We start from the raw sequence: 18,039 nt of genomic DNA on the forward strand, positions 1-18,039 counted from the left end.
GCAGTCGAGGATGGCCCAAAGCTTTGGGAACCTGCACCTGCGTGGGAGACCTGGAAGAGGCTCCTGGCTTTGGATCGGCATAGCATCGGTCATTGTGCTCACTTGGGAAGTGAATCATCAGAGGGAAGATCTTCCTCTCTGTCTCTCCTCTCTGTATATCTGTCTTTCCAATAAAAATAAAATAAATCTTAAAAAAAGAACAAGGCAAAATTTCAAATGGGAAGTCTTGGGAGTATGTGTGACATAGCAAATTGAGACACCACTTGCAATGGTGCCATTTCATGTCGGGGTGTTTGAGTTTGGCTGCTCTGCTTGCATTCCAGCTCCCTGCTGATGTGTTGGGGAGGGCAGCAGATGATGACCACACTCATGGGTGGTCTGCAGGGGATTCCTAGCTCCTGGCCTCAGCCCAGCCCATCTTTGGCTGGCGCCACTGTTTAGAGAATGAACCAACAGGCGGAAGACCTCTCTGTCTCTCGCTCTTTGTCCCTCTGTCCTCCCCCATCCTCATTCATTCTTTCAAACAAATAACAAATAAATAAATACCTCATTCAAAAACATGGCAGTCCCCTCAGTAGTCGTTGGTGTTGGTTGGCAGTTTCAGTTGTTTGTTTCAGGGTTTGTAGAAACTGCATTGCAGGAAGTTCAGCCGTTGCTGATGGCCAGGAGTCAGCTTGATAAGAACTAGAACTGGTCCTGATTAACAGGACCCAGCTGGTGTGGTCAAGTTCTGGTCAGGGCTCTTTGTACATGCGGAAATTTGGTTATTCTGACATCAAACCAAAATTATGATTGACAGTATTTCTAGGAATTCCATCCAATTTTGGAATATTGACTATTTTAGCTTTAATTAGTTCAGTGTCATTATCTGGTAGTGTTTGCTATAGAACCTGGCCTATTAAAGGAGCCTGATTATGCTCTCTTTTGGATGCCTCAGAGGTACTTCTGGAATGTTCCAGAGTTAGTTCAGAGTCAGGAAAACATAATCCAGAGTTTGATTTGGGAGGTTTGTCTCATCCCAGAGCAGGGTGAGAAGTGACACTGAGTTAGGTGTGGTCACAGAAAAGCTGGTTCCTTCTGAAACGAGGACTCTAGATTCTTAAGTGATGAAAAGCATAAGGAAGACAGCATGAAGCGTAGGAAAGCATTTTTTTTTTAAAGATTTATTTTTATTATTTTTTCATTGGAAAGGCGGATATACAGAGAGGAGAGACAGAGAGGAAGATCTTCCGTCCGATGATTCACTCCCCAAGTGAGCGCAACGGCCGATACTATGCCGATCCGAAGCCAGGAGCCAGGAGCCTCTTCCGGGTCTCCCACGTGGGTGCAGGTTCCCAAAGCTTTGGGCCATCCTCTGCTGCTTTCCCAGGCCACAGGCAGGGAGCTGGAAGGGAAGCGGGGCTGCTGGGATTAGAACCGGCGCCCATATGGGATCCCGGGCGTGCTAGGTGAGGACCTTTAACCACTTGCGCCACCGCGCCGGGCCCGCATAGGAAAGCATTTTGATCAAATTCAATCCCTAGTCTCCTAGGCTGACTGCTTAAAAGGCAAGAAAACCTTTTGCCAAGTACACCTTTAACCAAGAGGCAGAGGCTTTACACAGAGATGATTTTGATAGTAAGCCTTGGTACTTAAAACACTTGTAATAAGTTCATTGTAGCTATCTTTACCACACAAGAAGTTATTCTTTCACATTGTCTCTTTTTTAGCCCTCTGGAATTTTCCTAGAAGCTCTTGGTTTGCCTTGTGCACTTCCTCTTTCCCATTGTGAAATAGACATTTTCTTAACCAAAGCACGTCATAACTTCTATAACACATGCTTGGGCTGGTTGTTTAGCTCAGTGGTTAAGACACAGGGTAAGATGCCACGTTGGTTAAGCTGTGATGTTGGCACATGTGAGTGCTGGTTCAGGTCCTGGCTGCTTCACTTTCAACCTGGCTCCCTATAATGTGCCTGGGACGCCAGTGAAAGCTGGCCTGAGAGCTTGGCTCCTTGTCCTCCACATGGCAGATCTTGATGGAAACCCTGGCTCCTGGCTGTTGGAGGAATGAACCAGCACCTTTCCATCTCCCCTCCTCCTTTTGCCTTTCAAATCTCTCTCTCTCTCATCTAGCAGGAGCTGCCCATGCCCCATGTAGAGCACCTGCATTTCAGTCCCAGCTCTGGCCCCTGGCCACATCCTCCTGCTTGTAGAGCTCTTGGAAGCTGTGCCAAAGGCTCAAGTGCTCCTCCCACGACAGGCCCTGCATTGAGTTCTTGGCTCCCAGCCTTGGAGTGGCCCAGTCCGACCCAAGCTGTTGCAGACATGTTGGGTGGGAGCTAGCTAATGGGACTGCTCTCCTTCTGTCTGTGCCTCTCAAATAAATTAAAATAAAACATGCCTTACTTTCCTCATATACAGAATTATTTTCTGATTTCTATAAATTTTATATACTAATTAGAGTTTTAGCTTTTATAAACCTTAATTTATAGAGGAAACCAATAAACATTATGAAATGTTTTTTTTTTTTTTAAGATTTATTTTTATTATTTTTTCATTGGAAAGGCGGATATACAGAGAGGAGAGACAGAGAGGAAGATCTTCCGTCCGATGATTCACTCCCCAAGTGAGCGCAACGGCCGATGCTATGCCGATCCGAAGCCAGGAGCCAGGAGCCAGGAGCCTCTTCCGGGTCTCCCACGTGGGTGCAGGTTCCCAAAGCTTTGGGCCATCCTCTGCTGCTTTCCCAGGCCACAGGCAGGGAGCTGGAAGGGAAGCGGGGCTGCCGGGATTAGAACCGGGGCCCATATGGGATCCCGGGCGTGCAAGGCGAGGACCTTAACCACTTGCGCCACTGCGCCGGGCCCTATGAAATGTTTTATATCAGTATTTTGTAGGTAAAGGCCATCTCATCATGCAGTTTTTGGGAATTTTAATGACATGGCCAAATATAATCACCTCAGTACCACACAAAAGCAAGATGCCAAAGTGTATATATACTTTAAATTTATATTGCAGTTAATGTTTTAGTATTAACCCTAACTTAGAAATAACTCAGATAGTTAATGAGTATATGTTTTTATTTAATATAACTTTAGGATTTCAAGTTGTTAAAAGATCTTTTTCAAACTATTTTTTAGTAGACCTGTGTAGGAAGTCACTCCTTTGTTTTGTTGTCATTTACTCAGCTTACTTTTTTCAGCAGCTGTCTCATGAGACCATCAGCAGCCAGCCATTGAAGGGCTTTGCTGGGCTGGTCACCGGGGGCCGGAGTGCGTGACCGACAGGGTCTGCCTGGCCTGCCCTGGGCCTGTCTGACCGCTCCTGCATCTGGCTGTGGGCAGTTCATTTCTGTTGACTCAAGCGTTAGAGAAGCTATGAAGCTGAAGAGCTCACCGTTGTCTCTCCCCCAAGCCTCCTGTGTCCACCAGTTCCTTCTGCTCTCCACTCCTGGGATGTGTTAGGGCTTGGCTGTGACCCTAAAACAGAGAGCACATGAGCCTGCCCCCCCACACCCTAGAAAGTATCCATGTGTTCATGTCACCAACAGCTTTTTTGATAAGCTTGTGTGAGCTTACAAAGAAACCACATTTGAGTCAGTTTCTGTATTTCTGAGACTTTTAGCAATAATTTATGTGAATACTCCTCCTTCCTGAAGACAATTTCCTTAAAGGAATTTTAAATTTACTTTCTAAAATCGAAATAGAAAGTTTTATTTATTTTCACTTAAATTTTCAATTTTTAATGTTTATTGCAAAAGTGAGGCATTACAGACCCATGTGGGCTGCTGATGAGGACAGAATGAGATGGGGGTGGGGAGGATAGGTGAGAGAAAAGTTTCCACATTGCCTCATGTGTCTGTTGGGGAGATGGATGGTATGCTGTTCCTTGCTGTCAGACCACAGTGCCCCCCGACAGAGATGGTCTTTGGGTATTGCGTTAGGAACCCTGATGGTGAGATGAGTGTCTTGAGTGGTCTTGATTATTCTGAGAAGTTCTTGGCTTCCTTGTACCAGAGGTGAGAAGTTCCTTTTAAGGCCTATTGGCTCTCTTTGTCTTCCTCAGTGTGTCCACAAACTTAGGTGCTTGCTGTAGAACTTGGTCTGAAGTGTTCAACCTGCTCTTCTTTCCACAGTTGAATGAGGTGCTTGAAATTTTCTGTTGGATTAGAGGAGCTGGCTGTCTTATTGTGCCTCTGGATATGTTCTTAATTCTTGCATAGCAGCAACATGTGCTCTGAGGCTGGACCACGTAACTATGTGATATTGCCTGAAGTCAGGGTGCAGGTGAAATGGTCTAGTTGGGAATGCCGGTGAAAACCTCTACCTGGCCTGTCTTCAGATCTGGCCTTCCTGGGCACCAATGGGAGCATCTACCTGGCCTGGCCCATACCCAGCCCAGATTCCCTTGCATAGCAGGGTGTTTTGGCCTAGTTGGGCAGACTTCTAAAAGCCCCTGCCTGAGTGCCTCAAAGCCTGGTTCTCATATGTGCCAGTGGATACCGTGGCTTGATGCAGCCTCAATTCTCATGGCCACTTGTGGGTGCAATGACCTGGCCAGGAAAATTCTTATCTTGTCACCCCCATGCTTAGCTCTTCTGTGTTTTGGAAAGTGTAGTAACTAGTCCTGGCTTGTACTAGCCCCAGCTCCAGGCTTATCAGTGGGTGTAGTGGCCTGGTCATGAGACCCCCTAGAGCCCTCATCAGACTGTCAGTGAGCGTGGTATCCTGGTCTTGGGAGGCCCTCTACGTCCCTCTGTCCCCATCCCAGCTTTGTCACCCACCTGTGGGTACAGTGGACTGATCAGTGGAAACCCTTACCAATCACTTTATATTCATGTAAATATCTCAGATATATATATCTCTCAGAGAAACCCTCAGTGCCCCCATTTCTAGTCTGTCCCTAGTCTAGTGAGCAGGGATACATGTTCCATCCAGGTGGGTCTGGTGGGTAGCGGCCCTGCTTTCATTTATAATTGAAAGAGAGCTTAAGGTTGAGACACAGAGAGTATCTTACATTTGCACCCATAGGTGTGAACAACCTAGGCTGGGCCAGGCTGCTATCAGGAGCCTAGAGCTGCATCTGAGTCTCACCCGTGGTACAGGTGCCCATGGATTTGGGCACTCCTCTGCTACCTTCCCAGGCACATTAGCCTGGAGCTGGATCAGAAGTGCAGTATCGGGACTAGAACCAGTGCTCTATGGGCTGCTGGCATTGCAGGTGGCAGCTGCGTCTGCCATGGCACTGTGCTGGCCTTGAATTCTTTTTTATTTCTACAAAACCAGTAATAATGCCCCAATAGATTTTTTTTAATGTATTTATTAAGTTAATTGAAAACAGAGTTACAGAGAAGAGACAGACAGATCTTCCTTCTGCTGGCTCACTCCCCAAATGGCTACAGGCTGGTGCCGGGCCAAGCCAGAAGCGGAGCTTCATCTGTGTCTGCTATGTGGGTGCAGGGACCAAGTGCAGGCACTTGAGCCATCTTGCACTGCTTTCCCAGGCTGTTAGCAGGGAGCTGGACCAATGCTCAAATGGGATGCTGGCACTGCATGTGGCAACCTTACGTGCTATGGCCATAACACTGGGACCTTTCTCCGTCTTGCTTTTAAAAAGCTTTTAGTATTATCATTTCCTTCTGTCTGCTAGCTTTTATTTCATTTTCATTGATTAGCCAGTCTTTTTCTAGTTTCAGGACTACAGTTAAGTTATTGATATGAGAACTTTCTTCTTTTTAGAGAAAATTTGAGACACACATAGATCCCATCCACTTGTTCACTCTCCAAGAAGCAGGTGGCAAGGGGTCACTGGCTGGGCCAGCCTCTGCTTTCTCCGGTGTGTTAGCAGGGAGCTGGACTGGATGTGGAGCAGCCAGGACTCCAGCTGATGTTTCAGACTGTGGCTTTGCCCACTGTTCCACAGCCCCAGCCCTGACCACTTACCACAAGTCCAGTCTTCTGATTCAATGTAGGTTTCCTCTTTGTGCAGCTTTTGCTGCACCCCACAACTTTTGTTATATCGTATTTTTTTGCTTCCATTTGTCTCAAAGGTTTTCCAGTTTTCCTCCTGATTTATTTTTTGACAAGCTGGCTGTTTTGAGATGTGGAATTTAATTGCTACATGTTTGTAGATTTTATAGGTTTCTTTCTGTTTTTGATGCTTAGCTTTATTCCATTGGGAAAGATGGGAAGATATTTTGCAGATCTTGAATCTTTTAAAATTTATTGAAACTTGCTTTGTGGCTGAGCATGAGGCTTGTACTGTAGAATGTTCATGTAAACTTGCAAAGATTTATTAAGTGTATTCTGCCAGGCTTGACTTGTGTGGCCCAGAGGTCTGGTTCTTGCGCAAGGAAGGTGGCACAGTGAAATCTCTAGCTGTCGTCAGCAGCAGCCTGTCCCTTTTGTCAGCTGTGTCATTGCTTCGGGTCCCTCAGTGTTCTCATGTTTGGTACCTGTGCATTAGCGGTGTGAATCTTCTTGGTGACTTGATCCTTTTATATAAGGAAGTGACATCCCCTTTTATGTTTTGTTACTTGATTATTTTAAAGTTTGTTTTGTCTGACATTAATATAGCTATTCAGTCTTCTTTTGGTTGTTTCTTTCTGCTTCTAATTTATACGTATCTGGGTCTAAAGTGATTCTTTTTTACAGTATACAGTTGGGTCATACTTCATAATTTACCATTTGCTTTTTAAAATTTTTTTAAAAAATGATTTATTTGGGCCCGGCACGGTGGCGCAAGTGGTAGGTCCTCGCCTTGCACGCCCAGGATCCCATATGGGCGCCGGTTCTATCCCAGCGGCCCCACTTCCCTTCCAGCTTCCTGCCTGTGGCCCGGGAAGGCAGTCAAGGACGGCCCAAAGCTTTGGGACCCTGCACCTGTGTGGGAGACCCAGAAGAGGCTCCTGGCTTCAGATCGGCATAGCATTGGCCGTTGCGCTCACTTGGGGAGTGAATCATCGGACGGAAGATCTTCCTCTCTGTCTCTCCTCTCTGTATATCTGCCTTTCCAATGAAAAAATAATAAAAATAAATCTTTTTTAAAAAAATGATTTATTTATTTTTATTGGAAAGTCAGATATACAGAGAGGAGAGACAGAGAGAAATATCTTCTGTCCAATGATTCACTCCCCAAGTGATGGCAACGGCTGGTGCTGTGCCAATCCAAAGCCAGAAACCAGGAACTTCCTCCAGGTCTCCCACATGGGTGCAGGATCTCAAGACTTTGGGCCATCCTCGACTGCATTCCCAGGCCACAGGCAGGGAGCTGGATGGGAAGAGGGGCCGCCGAGATTAGAACCAATGCCCAAATGGGATCCTGGTGTGTTCAGGGTGAGGACCCAAGCTGCTAAGCTACTGCACTGGGCCCCCATTTGCTTCCCCCCCCCCCCCCGCTTTTTTTCTTTATTTTTGACAATCTTTACATAGTTAATTAAGGCACGAAGGTTCAAGGGCTACAGAAAAGTGGGTAAGACTGTTATTTCCACTTGTTTTTTTCCTGTATCTGAGGTAAAAGGGGAGATAAAAGGAGAAGCCCCGCCCAGTCTCCCACCCATCCCAGGTCCCTGATGTGGGGCATACTCCAAGGGTCTTGCTTAAGTGGTTTTAATAGTTCAACTGTAATGAATTGCTGCCAGTCTTGCCATTCCAAGCATGATGAGGTTGTTGCAGATTAATTTATTTGAAAGTCAGGGTTACAGGGAGAAAGAGAGAGAGATGTCTTCCATTCTCCCGTTGACTTCCCATGTGGCCACTAATGGCCATGGGTGGACCAGGTGACGCGAGGTGTCTGGAACTTCCTCCAGGCCTCTGTGTGGGTGGCCCATGCCTGAGCACCTGGGCCGTCCTCCACTGCTTTCCCAGTTACATTAGCAGGGACCTGGATGGGAAGTGGAGCAGCCGGGACTGGAGTGTGGGGTGCTGGTGTCGCAGGCTATGATTCCACACTCTGTTTCACGGAACCCTGACCCTAACCCTCCAGTTCCCTCAGCTCTGAGTATCTCCTGAAGTGGGCAGAACTCTGAGACACAGCTAGGTGCGTGCATAAAACCAGAGTGGAGGCTTGATGGCTGTCCTGTCTCTCCTAATGGGTAACCCGCCGTGTGGGCGTGCTGGACACTGAAGTGCAGCTTATAACACTGGGCTTTAGTTTCAAGGAAGACTGGGTGATGGGAAATGTGGGCTACCCTCCTGGTTTCTCACCATCTGCCCTGTGCCCTCTCCAGTGCCATTCAGGGAGACCCCCAGCTATGCAAAGCGGCGGCGACTGGCTGGCCCCAGTGGCCTGGCGTCCCCCCGGCCCCTGCAGCGTTCAGCCAGTGACATCAACCTGAAGGGTGAGATGCAACCAGCAGCTCCTGGACCCTCCCTACGAAGCCTCCCACACCAGTTGCTGCTCCAGCGGCTGCAGGAAGAGAAGGACCGGGACCGGGACGGCGAGCAGCAGAATGACACCAGTGTCCCCTCCGCAGGCAGGGGCAGCCAGAGCAAGATCAGGTGTGGAGGGCCTGGCAGCATGCAGGACAGAGTGTGTGTGTGGGTGGGTGGGGGGTGGGACCAGTCACCCTATGTGCCTGACACCTGTACAGCAGGATGAGGTGTGGAGGGCCGGCAGCATGCAGGACAGAGTGTGTGTGGGTGAGGTTGCGGGGGGTGGGGACCAGTCACCCTATGTGCCTGACACCTGTACAGTATGTAGTGGGCTGGGGCTGGGACCAGAAATGTCTCAGGCCTTCCTGGGTGGGAACGCTTGACCTCTGGTTGGAACAGGGTGGACCCTGAGGGTGTGGGCCAACAATAAGATTTAGGAAGCTTATGGGGGTGTCATGGGTGCCTCTGGAGAAGAGATTGGGTATGTGTGGAGCCCCCTCTTCACAGTGACACTAGGCTTGCCCCAAGGCCAACTTGGGTTTCCCACTGTAACCCTGCAAGATCTAGTAGTTTCTGCTTTGCTTTCCATCCTGAAACGCTGCATGTGCCCAGAGCTAGTGTGGGCAGCCTGCGCGAGAGCCTCCTGGCCTGTGTGGGCTGTGCACTGGTGGTTTGGGGGGGCATGGCTCTTTGCCTCTTGGTGAGGTCGGGGCTGCCTGGCAGAGGGCCTTGGCAGGTGATGAATCGGCTGGGCCTCTGAGTGCACAGCACAGGCTGCTACAGGGTGCGTGATGTCTCCCTGCAGCCCCAAGGTTTCTATGTGGAGGGTCCTCCTCTGGCCCACATAGAGTGGTGCCTGCTCTGAGTGCAGCAGACTTCCGGCTTCATTTATTAACTGCCAGGTGTACGGGGGTATGTGTGCTACCTTCATATCTTCAATGGTCCCAAGATCAGGGCCGAAGAGCTGAGGGGTGTCTGCCCAAGGAGAAGGGTCAGCCAGATCCCAATGGCTCCCTCTCAGCCTCTGCACTCACCTCGTTGGTGGAGCCTGGCCTGGCACCCCGCAGTGTGTGCACACCACAGTGTTCAGGGGGCACAGGACCTCCACTAAGTAACTGACAGGGCTGGCTCAGTGTGCTCCAGGAGACAGGAAGAGGACCCCCGTTGTAGCTGCACCAGGGAGCTGGGACAGACCCAGAGCAGAATGGCCATGCCAGAGCGAGCCCCCAGGCCCTGGGGGGTGGCAGGGGAGCGATCGGGAGTGTTCAGTGTGCAGAGGGTACGGGTGGTGGGACCTAGTGTCCCTCAAGAGAGGACGCAGGCCCTGGGAGCCCAGCTTGTATCTGAGGCTGGGCTACGACAGCCGGGCGGGCCGGGGGTACACTCAGCCGCACCCGTACCCACTGCTCCGCGGCCAAGCTGGGGCCGCGCTGCTCGGGCGCCGGCTCCCGCCTTCCCCGGCGCCCCTGCACCGCAGCCCCCCACCCCGTGCGCTCTGTGGGGTCCGCGGCGAGGGGCGCGGGCAGTGCGCGAGGGAGCAGAGCCGGCCGCGCCGCCGCCCGCAGAGGGAGGAGCCGGGCCGCGGAGGAGGCGGGGCGCGCGGAGCGGCCGCGGCATGGAGCGAGCCCGGCGCGCCCGGGAGCGCAGCCCCGCGGCCCCCGAGCCCTGAGCGGGCGGCGGCTCGTGCGCTGGCGGGAGCGGGCCGGGCGCGGCGGCGCGGCCCATGGAGCGGCCCCGGGCCGGGCCCCCGGCGGGCGGGCGGGCGGCGGCGGCGGCGGGCGGCGGCGGGCGGCGGGCGCTGCGGCGGCGGCTGCGGTGAGGCCGGCGGCGGGGCCGGGCCGAGCGCCATGGAGGCCCCGGGCGCCGGCTTCGCGTGCCCGCTGCCCCCCGGCATCGCGTCCGTCACCTACGTGTTCGTCTACAGCCCGAGCGGGCCCGGCGGCCCCGGCCCCGCGCCCGGCCCCAGCCCGGCGCCCCCTGCGCCCCCCGCTCCGCCGCCGCGGGGCCCGAAGCGGAAACTTTACAGCGCCGTCCCCGGCCGCAAGTTCATCGCGGTGAAGGCGCACAGCCCGCAGGGCGAGGGCGAGATCCCGCTGCACCGCGGCGAGGCCGTGAAGGGTGAGGGGCGCGGGGGGGCGGGGTCGCGTGGGGCGGGGCGCCGCGCCGGGCTCGGACTGGGGCTGTGCCCGCGGGGGCGACCCTGGCCGTGGCTGGCGTGCCTGTGCTGGGGACTCTGCGCCCCGGGAAGGGCTCGGCCCGAGCGGCGTCCCTGTCCTGGGGTTCCTGTCGCGGACTCTGTCCTCTCCTATGCCACCAGGAGTCTTGGGGGATCCCAGGCCTGTTCCAGCCCCTTCCAGGCTTAATGGGGGCTCTTGTATCGTTTCCAAGGCTGCCTTGACTGTTGGGTGGGAGGGTGGTCTCTCCCTTGGGGATCTTGTGCTGGGTGGACACACTTCTCACCAGGGTCCCTGTGAGACCCTGGGTTCCTCTCGCCCTGGATCTCAGCCCTACTGGCACATCAAAGTGCAGTGACCCTGGCTTGGCTGTGGCCCATGACTGGCCCCAGAGGTGGGAGGAGATTGGTCACTGGGCCCCAGGGCAGATCACAGCCCGGGCTCTGTCTCCTGCCCCCACACCCGGGTGTCCCTGTGTGCGTGGTCCTGTTCCCCATGTGCCCATCCCAAGCCAAACCCATCTGTTCCTTTTCCTCTCTGTATGGATCCCAGAATCCCCCCAAGGAGGAGAGGAGGGACAAGGGGCTGAATTCCTGCTCACCCCGACTCCTGTCCATGGTGTGGGGGGCCCTGCTCATCCTTGCTCCTGTCTGGGGGGGGGCCTGCTCACCCCTGACTCCTGTCCATGGTGTGGGGGGCCCTGCTCATCCTTGCTCCTGTCTGGTGGGGGGGCCCTGCTCACCACTGACTCCTGTCCATGGTGTGGGGGGCCCTGCTCATCCTTGCTCCTGTCTGGTAGGGGAGGGCCCTGCTTACCCCTGACTTCTGTCCATGGTGGGGAGGGCCCTGCTCACTACTGACCCCTGTCCATGGTGTGGGGGGCCCTGCTCACCCCTGATTCCCGTCCATGGTGTGTGGGGGAGGGCCCTGCTCACCCCTGCTCCTGTCCATGGTGTGGGGTCCCTGCTCACCCCTGCTCCTGTCTGGCTTTTGCCCCTCCAGTGCTCAGCATTGGGGAGGGCGGATTCTGGGAGGGCACCGTGAAGGGCCGCACAGGCTGGTTCCCGGCCGACTGCGTGGAGGAGGTGCAGATGAGGCAGTATGACGCCCGGCATGGTGAGTGATCTTGCCCAGCTCCGCGGTGCCCCCTCCAGCTTTCCACCTGCCTCTCTTGGCGCCAAATCTACATGAATATTCACAGAGGAAAGACTACAAGTTGAGCCAAGCACACCCAGAGTAGATGCAAACCCAGGCGCACAGCAGAGACACTGTGCATGTGTGTGCCCCAGATAAACACGTGGGGACGTTCACATGACATGCCATGGGAGGTACATGTGTGTGCCCCAGATAAACACCTGGGGACGCTCACATGACATGCCATGGGAGGTACATGTGTGTCCCAGATACACATGTGGGGACGCCCACAGGACATGCCATGGGAGGTACATGTGTGTGCCCCAGATAAACACGTGGGGACACTCACAGGACATGCCACGGGAGGTACATGTGTGTCCCAGATACACATGTGGGGACGCCCACAGGACATGCCACGGGAGGTACATGTGTGTGTGCCCCAGATACACACGTGGGGACACTCACAGGACATGCCACGGGAGGTACATGTGTGTGTGCCCCAGATACACACGTGGGGACACTCACAGGACATGCCACGGGAGGTACATGTGTGCCCCAGATACACACGTGGGGACGCCCACAGGACATGCCACGGGAGGTACATGTGTGTGTGCCCCAGATACACACACGGGGACACCCAGAGGACACACCACGGGGTGTGTGTGTGTGTGTGTGTGTGTCCTAGACGTACACACAGGGACTCCTACAGGACACAGCATGGGAGGTGTATGTGTGTGTGTGTGTGTGCCAGGTATACACACAGGGACTCCTACAGGACATGCCACGGGAAGTACATGTGTGTGTGTCCTAGATACACACATGAGGACACCCACAGGACACACCACAGGAGGTACGTATGTGTGTGCACCAGATATACACACAGCGATGCCCACAGGACATAGTATAGGAAGTACATGTGCGTGTGTGTCCTAGACATACACACAGGGACACCCATAGGATATGCCACAGAAGTACGTGTGTATGTGTCCCAGATATACACTTGAGGACGCCCACAGGACATACCATGGGAGGTATGTATGTGTGTGCACACTTTCTCCTAGGAGGTTCCACTTGTAACACTAGCACTACCCTAATGGAAACACCAGGTGTCTGGCACAAGTGTGCATGGCTGACAAGCAAGGAAGGAGGTCATTGAGAGGGAAGAGGCGTTCTTTCAAAGTGGACAGATTGTCCAAGTGGGCAGAGCAGCCAGGAGGAAATGAGGCCAGTGGAGCCCTGAGGGCCGTCTGGGGCAGCTGGGCCTAGGGTTACGAGGGTGGAAGGTGAAGGTGGGCTTGTAGTCAGTAGGGAGGGGGTCGTCTGGAGCAGCCAAAGATCCTGGGCGTGCTAGCTTATCTCTCTGGCCCCACTGACCACCAGGACTTTCAGGATGTGTCCTCCTGGGGACAGTGAGGGCCAGGTCTGGAGGACCCCAGACCGAAACTGGCAGTGTCTTGGCAGTGAGTCCTCTGAGTACCAGGGTACCCTTGTGGCTGGCAGAGTTGGTGGATAAGGCAGTGGACCTGTGCCCAGGGTAGCTGCATACCTTTTCTGGCGTGGCAGGGAGGTTGCCCTAAGAGTCCATCAGGTGACCTGGCTACCTGACCTGGCCCTTGCCTCCCAGGGAGCTACTCTGCAGTTTGGGGTGTGGTAGGACTGAGCCCCTGGCCTGTGGATTAGGGCCTCTCATGTTGTCAGTGGCCTGTGTGGACCTCAGCACTGGTCCTAAGCAGAGGAGGGAGGCAGGGTTGGTCTGGAGTCAGAATTTGGAAGAAATGTTATCCCTAGCCTGGTGGACAGGAGGGAGCTTTGGAGTGGGGCGTGGGGTACATGGTGTCCCAGCCCAGGAGCCAGCCCCTCGTGCTGGAGCAGCACCAGGCAGTGGCACTAGGCACCATGTGGCCCCAACACTCAGGGCCTGTTTAGGGTACTGTAGGCAGTGTGAGGAGTGGCCCTGCTGGAACCTGAGATCACTTGGGACCTAGCTGTAGGAGATCAGGATCTGCTGCTTGCATTGGGGGCCATGTGGGATTGGAAAGTTGTGGATGAACAGGCCAGGGTGATGGAGCTGGAGGCCTCCCACAGCTGCTGCTAAGTTCCTAGACTGGGGGCAGTGTGGCTGTGTGGCCCTGGGGTTTGTGGAAATGGCAGAGCTACCTGGATGGACAGGGGTCCCATGGGAGGGGCCTGCAGGATGAGATGGGGGAAGGGCAGGGCAAGGATAGCTCTTGGTCTCTCAGCCTGGGTGAGGGTTCCAGGGCCATGACAGGGACAGCCCCTGCTCTCCTAGCCACACCCTCTTTCCTGTGAGGCTCTGTTTGTGCTGGGCAGCTTCCCTCCAGCTGGCCTCATGGGTCGGGTTAGCAAAGCCAGGAGGCGCCTGTGTGTGTTACGTAAGAAGTGCAGTCTGTTTGGGGTAGAAACTGTGAGCATTTCTGGGCTGGCTGGACCTAGGAGGGTGTGGTGAGGCAGGGAGGGGCCTGAGGTTCTAGGCAGTATGGAGGTCCCGGGTGATCGCTGCAGCTGTGTTGGGGGAGAAGACTGAGTGAGGCACCCGGATGGCAAGCTTAGGACCTGGGCCTGCAGGTGGATTTCCTATCCTATAAGGCGGTGCTCCACAGGGCATGGACCCAAGGACCCATGATTTGGAGCAGAGGCCTGAGCCTGGACTGGCACTATCTTCGGATTTGAGTCTTGGGAAGGATCAGGAGCTATTTCCTAAGCAGCACCTATCGCTCCTTGCCGTTGCCTCCTGTTCCTCCCTGGCAGTCTACCATCCCACACACATGGCCCACCTCACACATGATATACCACCCCACACACATGGTCCGCCTCACACATGGAATATGACACCACACACATGGCCCGCCTCACACATGGGATACCGCCCCACACACATGGCCCACTATCCCACACACGGCTCACCACTCCCCGGATGACCTGCCACTCCTCACATGGCCCACCCCACACATGGTCCACCACTCCACACGATTCACCACTGCACAAACATGGTCCACCACCCCATGCACATGGCTTACCATCCCATACACTGCCCACTAACCCCACGTGGCTTGCCACTGCTCACATGGTCCACCCCTCACACAGCCTGCCATTCCCCACGTGGCTCACCCCACACATGGTCCACCACACCAAAAACATGACCCACAACCCCACACACATGGCTTACCATCCCATACACTGCCCACCAACCCCACATGGCCTGGCACTCTTCACATGGCCCACCCTTCATGGTCCACAGTTCCCCACATGGCCTACCCCTTACACAGCCCACCATTCCCCACACAGCCCATGCCTCACACAGCCTACCCCACACACAGTCTGCCACTCCCCACATGGCCCACCTCCATCTATTTAGGCCCCAGATCCTCTGCAATCTAGGACCTTTTGATTTATGTCCATTTGAAAGTCACCATTTGAAAAGTTGCTCACTGTGAGTTTATTGGACTCTGGGTCCCCTGCAGTTGCCATGGCAGGGGGCAGACTAAAGGACTGCTTGGGTCTTTATGCCAGCATGCTCCACAGCCCCTCCTTTGTAAACCAGGCACTGGCCATTTTATGCCCCTCTCTAACCCTTTTATCATTCTTCTGTTATGCTCTGTGAGTCCTGCTGGACCTGTACATTGCAGGTCTCCCTTTCCTGCCCCACCACAGAGGCCCACAGCAAGTGGGAGGGACACAAACCCCTTCCTGGCCTCACCCCTGCCCCACTCCTGCACCCTGTGCTCTGGCCTGCAGGCTCCGGGTGCTCACACCAGAGTTTGGGGATGTTTGTCCCCAGAGCTGCAGGTTGGAACCTCTGTGGAACTGTACCTTGCTGGAGCAGCCCTTGTGCCATCCTAGCGTGCAGGCTTCTCTCTGGGTGCCAGGCTGGCTATACTGGGCTTAAGCATCCTCTGTCCCCATGCTTCCTGAACAGGTGACCAGCTCCATGAGGCAGAGACCCTAGAGTAGGTGGTGCCCTGCGCATGTCAGCCAGGCACTAGGGGAGATGCAGTGAAAGGAGAGGAAGGTGGTGCTGAGGGCACTGGCACCACCTAGGGGCCTTTGTGGAGGTGTGAGGAGTGGGGCCAGGACCTGGGGCTGCCAGGGAAGCCTGGAGTTTAGGCCCAGCAGCAGCTGACCAGCTCTGTGCTGGAAGCAGGGACACAGACTGAGGAGATGGAGGGCACAAAACTGCTGTAGTGAGGTTAGGCAGGAGGGCCCAGGGTCCATCTGGAGCTTCAGTCCAACTCTGCAGCAAGGGACCCCATGGGGCTATGCAAGGTGTGAGACCTCCTGGAGGCACATGGTGCAGGTCATCCGTACAAACATGGCACAGACACACACATACGCCTAACATGACAGTAGTCACACACACATAGAGACAGACACAGGCCTCACACATAACTGGAGGCACACACACAGGTCTCACACATGACTGCAGGCACACACAGGCCTCACATGTGACTGGAGACACACACAGGCCTCACACGTGAGTGCAGACACACAGGTCTCACACATGACTGCACACACACACAGGCCTCGCACATGACTGCACACACACAGTCCTTACACGTGACTTCAGGTGCACGCACACAGGTCTCACACATGACTGCACACACAGTCCTCACACGTGACTGCACACTCACACACATGACTGCAGGCACACACACAGGCCTCACGTGTGACTGCACGCCCACACAGAGGCCTCACACGTGACTGCAGACACACACAGTCCTCACACATGACTGCACATACACACAGGCCTCACACATGAGTGCAGGCACACACAGTCCTCACACGTGAGTGCAGGCTCACACACAGACGCAGACCTCACACATGATTCTGGGCATGCATAGTTGCTTTCTTCCCTCCTCCGCCCTTAGTTTTGAGGTCCATGGACTCTGCATGGCCTTGGCCTTGGCAGTGCTGGTTTTGTGTGCACTTGGGAGAGAAGAGCTAAAGCTGCTGCTCTTTCCAGCACTGGCCCCTGCATGCTCCCCCCAGCCTCCCCACCCCAGGATACCAGAATGTGGGCTCCCCTGGCTAAAGGCAGATGTGGCCAAGAATGACCAGCACTGCTGGGTGCTGCTAGCTCCTGGGCATTGTGCTGCCCATCAGCTGCCAATCTCCCTTCAGAGACACGAGAGGACCGGACCAAGCGGCTCTTCCGCCATTACACAGTGGGCTCTTATGACAGCCTCACCTCACACAGGTAGGGATGGGGAGAGAGGAATGAGTGGGGCTCCAGAGGGAAGCCAGGGGTGAGCCTTGTGTGGTCTGGGCCCAGGGGATCCCGTGCAATCAACAGCGAGCTCCCCTCACCCATGCCCCTGCCTCCTTTTGCAGTGACTATGTCATCGAGGACAAGGTGGCTGTGCTGCAGAAGCGTGACCACGAGGGCTTCGGCTTTGTGCTCCGGGGTGCGAAGGGTGAGTGCTCCACCCCCGGCCTTCCCGTTGCCTTGCCCTTGTGTGGTTTCCTCCCACACAGGCGAGAGTCTTTCCATTGAGTGGGTGAGTTTCTGAGGGACATGTCCCCAACCTGGGCTGTGTGAGCCGTGCTCCTTGCTCCTGCAGCAGAGACCCCCATCGAGGAGTTCACACCCACACCGGCCTTCCCTGCTCTGCAATACCTTGAGTCCGTGGATGTGGAGGGCGTGGCCTGGAGGGCTGGGCTGCGCACAGGGGACTTCCTCATTGAGGTGAGGCCCACTGGTGCTTGCTTGTGGCTGGGGCAGGTGCCGGGGCAAGCCTGAGGCACCCACAGCGGGTATCTGTCCCAGGTGAATGGGGTCAACGTGGTCAAGGTTGGCCACAAGCAGGTGGTGGCGCTGATCCGCCAGGGCGGCAACCGCCTGGTCATGAAGGTTGTGTCCGTCACAAGAAAGCCTGAGGAGGACAGCTCCAGGCGCAGAGGTGAGGGTACCAGGACCCTTAACCTGTCCCCAACCCCACCCCACCCTGGGCCCTGAGCCCAGTGCCCTGGCCTGGCACTCTGACCCCTGACCCCAGATTGCCCCTGCTTGGGTCCCCACCCCCTCCTTCCCGGCATCCCCAGCCCCTGGCGTGGTGGAGCCTCCTTCCGACACCAGCAGCTGCCTGGAGGCCGGGGTTGCCATGGCGACCGCGAGGTTGACGCTGCTGCTTTGTCGTCGGAGGGAGGGGGAGGCGGCACCTGGGGGAAGAGGAAAAGCGTCTTGTCCCCGCGCCGACGCCGCAGCAGGCCTGGGCCCAGGAGCCTCTGCTGCCCGGCCCAGCACAGGCCAGCGGCTTGGTTGGCTGCACCCTGGCCCACCTAGGGGCAGGGTTCCCCTGGGGCGTTGGGGGAGTCCTGAGCGGTGGAAGCCCAGCCTGCCAGCACACCCTCCCAGCCCCC

General features: G+C 55.1%; 1 protein-coding gene across 1 annotated transcript in view; it reads left to right on the forward strand.

Annotated features, from left to right (window-relative positions):
* SHANK3 (SH3 and multiple ankyrin repeat domains 3) overlaps window positions 1-18,039 on the forward strand; it is a 51,908-nt gene that overhangs the window by 16,692 nt on the left and 17,177 nt on the right. The window contains exons 10-16 of the mRNA XM_040991851.1: window positions 8,209-8,479; window positions 10,278-10,471; window positions 11,530-11,643; window positions 16,801-16,876; window positions 17,011-17,093; window positions 17,241-17,365; window positions 17,447-17,579. Coding sequence (XP_040847785.1) covers window positions 8,209-8,479; window positions 10,278-10,471; window positions 11,530-11,643; window positions 16,801-16,876; window positions 17,011-17,093; window positions 17,241-17,365; window positions 17,447-17,579 — 996 coding nt within the window. The remainder of the gene's footprint in view (window positions 1-8,208; window positions 8,480-10,277; window positions 10,472-11,529; window positions 11,644-16,800; window positions 16,877-17,010; window positions 17,094-17,240; window positions 17,366-17,446; window positions 17,580-18,039) is intronic.

Source organism: Ochotona curzoniae, unplaced genomic scaffold, assembly GCF_017591425.1.
Source record: "Ochotona curzoniae isolate NIBS_2020 unplaced genomic scaffold, NIBS_Ocur_1.0 contig_1014, whole genome shotgun sequence".
NCBI lineage: Eukaryota > Metazoa > Chordata > Mammalia > Lagomorpha > Ochotonidae > Ochotona > Ochotona curzoniae.